The sequence below is a fragment of the Phalaenopsis equestris genome, unplaced genomic scaffold (genome assembly GCF_001263595.1).
Source record: "Phalaenopsis equestris unplaced genomic scaffold, ASM126359v1 Scaffold000002, whole genome shotgun sequence".
In the NCBI taxonomy this organism is placed as follows: Eukaryota; Viridiplantae; Streptophyta; class Magnoliopsida; order Asparagales; family Orchidaceae; genus Phalaenopsis; species Phalaenopsis equestris.
In genome coordinates, this window is record NW_018164444.1 from 80,862,505 (window position 1) to 80,870,706 (window position 8,202).

General features: G+C 33.4%; 1 protein-coding gene across 3 annotated transcripts in view; it reads right to left on the bottom strand.

Moving 5' to 3' along the window:
- Positions 1 to 201: 201 nt before the first annotated feature.
- LOC110036725 (methyltransferase-like protein 22) overlaps positions 202 to 8,202 on the bottom strand; it is a 16,321-nt gene continuing 8,320 nt past the window's right edge. Inside the window, exons 4-10 of one of the 3 annotated variants that reach the window (XM_020741240.1) lie at positions 7,658 to 7,728; positions 7,471 to 7,573; positions 7,057 to 7,107; positions 6,610 to 6,751; positions 1,406 to 1,550; positions 1,220 to 1,322; positions 202 to 567 (exon numbers count right to left, since the gene is read on the bottom strand). In XM_020741240.1, the coding sequence (XP_020596899.1) occupies positions 407 to 567; positions 1,220 to 1,322; positions 1,406 to 1,550; positions 6,610 to 6,751; positions 7,057 to 7,107; positions 7,471 to 7,573; positions 7,658 to 7,728 (776 nt within the window). In that variant the 3' untranslated portion in view covers positions 202 to 406. Of the gene's footprint in view, positions 568 to 1,199; positions 1,323 to 1,405; positions 1,551 to 6,609; positions 6,752 to 7,056; positions 7,108 to 7,470; positions 7,574 to 7,657; positions 7,729 to 8,202 lie in introns of all 3 variants that reach the window. The other 2 variants (XM_020741248.1, XM_020741257.1) reach the window with 2 other exon arrangements.

An 8,202-nucleotide genomic window follows, 5' to 3' on the forward strand; every position in this document is an offset into this window, starting at 1 on the left:
AAATTTTGATCAGAAGATCTGAATTCCGTGCGCACAAACAAGACACTCAAAAAATTCATAGATCAGCATTTAAACCCTACATCAAGAGAAATGTGGGAGTACGTAAGACGTACGCAAAGTTGCATATATATTAGGTTATTATGATGATACATGTATGTTACACTTAGGTTATACCCCTTGTAATTCTTCATATAACCCAAGTGTAACCTACATGTACCCTCCGAATAACCTAATATGTACGCAACTTTGCGTACATCTTACATACGCAAATATTTCTCCTAGATCAGAAGATCCAATAATAAGAGGAAGAAGAAAAATAAATGAAAATGTGTAACAAAAAAAAACCCAAAAATTGTTGATTTCCTACTGGCCTTGATCCATAGGTCTACTACAATGCATCAAAAATTTAGATATCTTGTAACTGAGATTGGTTCGTACAGAGCCTGATTCTCCATAGCTCAAGATCTCTACCCCGTTCATACTCCCTTATATACTGAGGTATCTTCCATGTGTCAATTTGTTTTCCCATGAAGCAGGGGAATGACACCTCTTCAGGTAACATACATTCTGCAATATGATAAAATGCTACTAAATAGATAATGCAACACACAAAAAATTAGAAAAGGAAAAGGAATAATTTCATGGGCAACACTAAAATATTATATATTCATAGAAATAACACTCAAATGCTTCTATTTACCGACTTTCATTCTATAACTAATTACGTTCTATGGATATTTTTTGCATAATGGGGAAATATATGAACTTAAAACTTCATTTTTAGTACCTAAATACTCGGTAACTCGAGCATGACGTATTAACTCACCAAAGGGATCCAAAAATTGATTCAAATCAGATTCTACAGAATTGACAGTTCGATGGCACTTGTCTGTTCACCCAAGACAATCGCAGCTCGTAGCTCGGTCAGAGGAAACTAAGAGCTCACTAGATAACTAACTCGAACGCAACTAGCACGATATCATGTACTAGAATGTACCTTTTTAGTATTAAATTATTTCCAATCATGTACTATAATAAATGACACCCAAACTCTATAAATAGGAGGTCAAAAGTTATAATGCACATAACACACACGCACACACACACTCTCTAGTCTAGGTGGTATGCCTACACGAACAAATCCGGATCCAATAATTCTAAATTTTTGGAACAATAGTATTGTAAATAGGAAAAATTACATGCTAAAGCATTTCTTCACCTTCATCTTCAAGGAAACTCCGGAATTTTGCATACCCATTAGCAACAACATCGAGGTCATCAAGAGAGAAGTTGTATCTTTTCTCTAATGCCAAGTATAGAACCTAAATTTAAAAACAAAAACATGGATATAAGCTCATACTATAGGTAAAGCAGGTTGTGTATTTATGCAGTTATTTTTATTCACCTTTTTAGAACCTCGAGACATCAGCTTCTCCAAAATGTTGAAAAGAGACGAGGTAAGTTCATCGCTGTATATTACATCAGCAGCTAGAATAAGTGTTGCTCTCTCAACTTCGGCAACTTCTGATGAAGTCCAGGAGTACTTTGGCCTAAATCAGATGGGTTAGTACTTAAAAGTAACACATCAGCTTTATAATCTTCATTATGAATTGATCGAATGAGAAGTTGAACTTATTTTATAAAAATCATTTTGTGCAGCTTCTATCTATATTATAATTTTACGCTTTTTACTTGACAGTCGTTCGAAAGTAATTTTATCGAATCTCATGTGTGCATTTTCTGCCTTTAATTGTACATATCAATGCCACTCATGTTTATTTTTCACAATCCTAACTTCAATAACACTCTCCCGCCTACCTACTGATGCAATTATTTCTCAATCTAATCTTGCCAGTTTTGCTATAAATCTTTTGAAAAACTTTATTTCAATTATGTTCAGCTTAGATATTAGTGACTTTTACTGCCCAACGCTTAAATTCTTACCAAATAGCCAACATAATGACAAATTTAATAAAATCTAAATTTAAATCTGCATAATATTCTTTTATCATATAATACTTCAAAAGCATTTCACTATTATTACCATTCAATAATAAATACCTTCCACTTTATAGTCTCATTCATATATATCATGTTTTTAACTATTTAAAACTATCATAACAATGCATAACATAACAATTCTTTTTCGTATATATCGTTATTATACGTTACTATTTTTTTACATATGTTTTAAATTTGTTACATGTTTCAAGCATGTCATAACTACACATTACATCTTTCCTTCACTAAGCTGGCACTTGTTAGGTATGTATTGAGAACCATTTTTTACAAAAGAATGTGCCTTAGTATTGAATGAATAAGTTAAAGAACCCCCACCCCCCCCCTTCCCCTCCCTCTCTTTTTAAGTTGTGTGCCAATTCTCATAAAAATTTAGAAACTTCATCTGAATCATTTTGTTGTATCCCCTTAACATCAATTGGTATCAAAATGAATCGATCCATTGAGATTGCAACATGAGAGAGAAGAAGTTTTTTTTTTTTTTTAACCCATCTCATATTTACTTAAACTGATTGCAATGAAGTTTTTCTCTACATGACGACTCTCACCCTCTCACCAATTTTGTTCATGTCATAACAAGAGGTTCTTGATTAATTTTAATTCCCATAACAATTTTTTTTTTCCTAACAATCATCATTCCATGAAAATATGACAAAAATAAATTCAAACCCTAAAACTCACCTTCCTAACCCTAATGCATCCATTGCATTCCTCCTTGACAAAAAAAAATTTTCCCTCACTGAAAAGTGATTCTTTCTTAAAATATCTCTACTAAAGTCTCCCACATTCAAAATTTTAACCATATTTCTTATCTCTCGCTAAATAAGAAAGAAATCATGGATCAACCCTTAACTGGCTACCTCTCCCACATTCTTTCCAAAATTAGCTCTTGCATACTTCTCCATTCGACTTATAACAAAACCTTGTAGAAAATCCTCATACTAGATCAATCCACTCACACATGCCTTGGTCAAAAATTACCTCACTCTATTTAAAGACATTAAAATAATCTCCTTCCTCTTATTTCCTCTCTTTCACCACCCACGTACATCTCACATAATTTGTAAATGTTGTCTTCCATTCAAGATCTAGACATCCCAATATGGATCTACATTATCATGATGATCATTACCAATGTGATTGAAATCATAAGCTTTAGTAGCATAAATATCATTTTTCCCATCATAATATTTATGATTCCTAGTCTTAATATATATATATATATATATATATTTAAAAAACCTAAGGGCAATTATATTAAAGAGAAAAGGGTAGTATGAGTGGGCCCAAAAGTAGTCACCCAACCCACACGGCACAACACATACAAAAAAATTCAAAAAAGAGAGGATACATATAAAATCAATCGGGACGACCCAATTTAGTTTTGCCTCTGCCTCTAGTTCTCGGAAGTGAACCATCCAACAAATTGGTGAGGTGTGTACCATTACCCGAAGTAACCAAAGTATTATCCATTAGATTACTAAACTCAAGTAGATCTCCATTCATCTTCTTCCTCCTGGAAGTGTAAACCTGTCATTCCTCATTCGAAGATTGTTGCTCATTCGGATGAGGTGGTAGAGTTGTAGTAGAAAGATTGTCAACCGTTGTACCCACAATAAGTTCTAGTGTATGTGAAGTATGAGTTGTCGTCTCTACACTGGATACTTCCTGAAGATGGGGAGCTACAAGGATCTCCTGATTATCAGTCCGAACACTATCCTTTATAAGTAATGAACCTTGAGTATTGTTTTCAATGGGATTTGAAGGTGTAGGTTGTCCAGCAGATTCATCCAGCATCACATCAATCGCAGAAACAATATTGTCGGAGGGGGAGGGGGTCCACAGGGGCAATTATATCAGACACCAAAACCTGTCATGTGGTAGCTTTCTCTCCAGGTGGAGCAGATATATCCAGAGCAGTGGGGTTAGACCCATCCTTATTCAATTGATCTTTAGATTTCAAATTAGGATGGAGCTTGTAGCATTTATCGAAGATATGCTCAAACATCTTAAAGTGAGAACAGTAAAGAGATCTATGTTGACGATTTGTTGTCAATATCCATTATGAGTTGTACCCAACCAGACTTCAGTAAAATTAGGTAAGGTAATATCTCTTTCCATAAGTATTCTGGCCACAGAATGTCTGATTAGGTTGAAAGTGTATAGATCTAGCTATAGATCTAGCTTCATAGGGCATAGGGTCCCCAATTATGACCCTAATTGAGTAAAAAGTCTGATAATTAAAAGTGTGCAGCTTGAGATCAGGTAAACTAAGCCATACCGGTACAGTAAGAGATTTTGGGTCAAAATCAGGATACAACTTGAGTAACTTCATATATATATATATCAAAAAATCATTCCATGTATATTCTTACTACAATACAAAGCATTAAAAATCATACTCCTATCAAAGTACTATAGAAATATCATGAATCTATGGCTAACACATTTCCATTTAAGGATATCCAACAATTCATGGACGTCTTTTTATTTTTAGCAATCCAGTACACCATATACAACAATCCTTCAATAACAACTTTCTATCTATAAGGATCCAGCAATATGTGGAGAGCATTCCTTTTTCAGAGAGATCTGATGAGAAAAAAAAATCCTTATTTTCTATTTTAATTACACGATTAATTCTAAATTTCATAGGAAATAACTAGATTCTACATATGTTCCTTGTCTAAATAGTTGTTTCTCCACCTTTTTATACAAAGCTTCTCATCTTACATTATAGAACATGTGAATAAATTTTTATTATAAAATTTCACATTTTTACTCTCCTATCTTCTCATTATATTTTCAATATGGTATTAGAATCATTAAGATTCTATTTCTTTTAAGGCCAAAAGGTCCTTCAACAAAATCTTTTCTATAAGTTGACAATCCAACGTTGAAAATCAATCTCAAAATGGAAAAATCATTTACAAAACATAAATAATCCATGACGAAATGCTGGATTGTAGTGGATTGAAAATTCCAAAAAGAGAACCAACAACAAAGATAAATCACAGCAGCTCTCTCCTTCCAATTCACTCATGTAGGCAACAAACAAAAGAAACCTAGGTAGTCTCTCTAAACAAGCTTATTTTGGATATAATCAAAACAAGCTTGGTTATTCAAAAGGATAAATTCTCATTTCCCTCATTGCAACCAAGAAAATATATATATATATATTTGGGCAGTACACTCAAAAAGTGTCACATCATATGACAGTAGACAAAAATATCTTATACAATCATAATCCATGCCATGAACATTAATGGTTGGATTACAAAAGGGTCACTCCAAAAAGTTATCAAAATATGTCTTGACTACATCTTACTATCAATCAGTAAACTCACTCTAGAATTATATTGCTAATTCCTCATCAATTTTTTATCACTTTTTGGACAGCTTAAAAGAATAATTAGTCATTTAAAGATGTGTTCAGGATTTATCTTGAGAATGATCCCTCAGGAAAGGCATGTGTTCATACAACGGATCGTGTATTCCGAACACACTTCAAATAAAGATAGTGATAATTGGCTTTGGCATTCTAGCCTAATACCCAAACACATCATATAAAATTTATTCTTCTCTATTCTACAACAAAAATTTAAAGGACTTAGCGTTAATACATATCCTTTAATAAAAAAAACTTGTCTCATCTTCGTCACTGTGACAGTCCGAACTCTCAACCTCCCAGGAGATCACCCATTCTAGGAGTGTTCCCATGAGAACAAGCTAAATTTTGGAGTTTCTAACAAAATGACACCATTACACAAAAAGGCGACTCGATATTTACAAGTTCAGCTTCATTCTACTTAAGGAGTTTCATAATCTCCTCCATTTAAGTACATGACATCTTTATCGGTGTTCTATACCCAGAATCATTCACTAGGCAGACAAAACTCTAGAGGTGGCCCCTACATATTCAAGGGGTAGCTCCCACCATGTAGCACTTTGTCTCATCCAGTGTTCAAGAGGTGGCTACCATGGCATAACACTTTGCTCTATATGACACTTAGTTCCCATGTTTTGGTTGGTGTATTGCTCTGATTCCATTTATGACAGCTCAAACTCTCACCAATCAAGGTTTGTCTGCTTTGGCGAAATGGCCTCACGATTATTTGCCCAGTTGATGTAACTTCCTAGGAGGTCACCCATTCTAGGAGTACTCCCATGAGAGCACACTTAACTTTCGAGTTTCTAACGAAATTTCACCGTTATACCAAAAAGCGCCTTGATGTTTAAGAGTCCATCTTCATTCCACTTAAAGGGTTTCATAATCACTCTATAACCGTTCATAAAACTAATTAATGTTCAATCATACATATCTCAATAACTTCTATAAAACTTTAGTAAATATTTTTTTCTTAATACTCGTCGCATTAATTAACATCATCATAGAACATTTTCAAACATACTGGCAGGATGTTGTTATGTTTTACTGAATACGGTAAAAATCAAAGCATGCTGTTTAGGGGCATGGAAATGGACAGGATGCATTTAATGTAATATATGGACCAAGTGATGTCAAATAAAAGTACAATGTTTAGCTATCATGATGTACAAATATTTTGAAAAAGCTATTAGCACAATTACTTCTGAAATGTTTCAGTATGAGGAGGCCATGACTCCTTCCAGTTGAGTTCTCGTACAAGAATAGAAGACTCATTTAGTTCGGAAAAGCTTGAACTAAGACGAACATTTTTTGCACAATTGTCGAGAATTTCATTTCCGTAATCTGGAGCATAACAATTGAAAATTTTTAATGGAAGTTTAAATCTATTTCATTTAATGCAATAGTACTTTCAAGAAGCGGTCTTAAAATTTAATGCAAATGTTTTCTATAAAGGGTCCAAAGTTCATTGCAAATTAATGAGAAATAAAAGAACACAACAAACAATATCAAGTAATAAATATCTGAATGCTTAAGTGGAAGTAAACAAAATAATGCATAAAAAGGAAATTTTGCTAAGCCGTAAGGACATAAGTGGAATGGGTTGAGGCATAATTTCCTGTTAATATGATAAAGAAAAGCCTGCAAACCTGTTAGAAAGACTTTCTTAGCAATCCGTGAAAGAACTATGCCTGCCAAACCTGGTTAAAAAAAGAAGGGGCATTTACATATATACCACCCAATTCCTAAGTATTACATATATAACACCTAAATTTTATTAATTACAATTATATCACCCAAATCTTCCAGATCACAAAAAAAACATCACTATTTGAACTTTTAAAAAGGTTGAATACATCTTTTCATGGATAGGTAAGGTGACAGGTAAAAATTGAAGTTTGGGTGTTAGAAATGTAAATACATAAGAATTAAGTGGTATTTATGTAAAAAAGGAAAAAAATAACATAACTCTGTTAAGCTGCAGTCGCAGAATGTACTGGAAGTGTGCAACTGAGAATATTTTACCGAAGTACGGTAATCAAAACAGTTTACTTGCATATCACCTGTTCCAGCACCAAGCTCCAGTGCAGTTGTATCATCAAAGTCAGACGACATGAAGCTTCTGTGCAAAAGAAAATCTGACAATAAGAGTGACGCTGTCCAAACCTGAAGCAAAAAATTAGGTGGAAGGTGTAAAAGAGGATTATACTGGATTAGAGTAAGTTTAACTACTGAATTTTGAGACATTACTTGTAATCCAACATTTGGAAGTGAAGATGTGATACAGTGCCGAATGGTTAATTTGCAGATAGAACCAGAAACTGCAAGCAAATAAAACATCAATCCTATAAGCAAATAAATAAACTAAAAAGAATAAACCCCGCTATTGCAGCCTTCTTTTTATCCCCCATCTGACAAAAAGGTGAATTAATTACATACATGAGAATGTCAAATGTAAATTCTAGCATACTATCCATAAATTCTTTAAAGAAAGATACTTAATTTGATGGGAAATTTACATGCATACCACAGTTCTTATGTATATACATATCTAGCACCAAAATTGTCATAAATCTATGCAGGAAAAGGTGTATTTAACTTTTAAAAAGATAATGATGAAGTTATTTTTGATGTGATGATAAACATTTGAATGGCATGCATGTAAATATGAATGTTTAAGTGTTAAATAGGTAAATGCATGAGAATTGTGTAGTATGTATGTAAATGCCCGTGGCTACAGTTAAACTAGACAACAGAAGAAGCAGTTGCTATATATGATTATTAGCCCAAAAAAA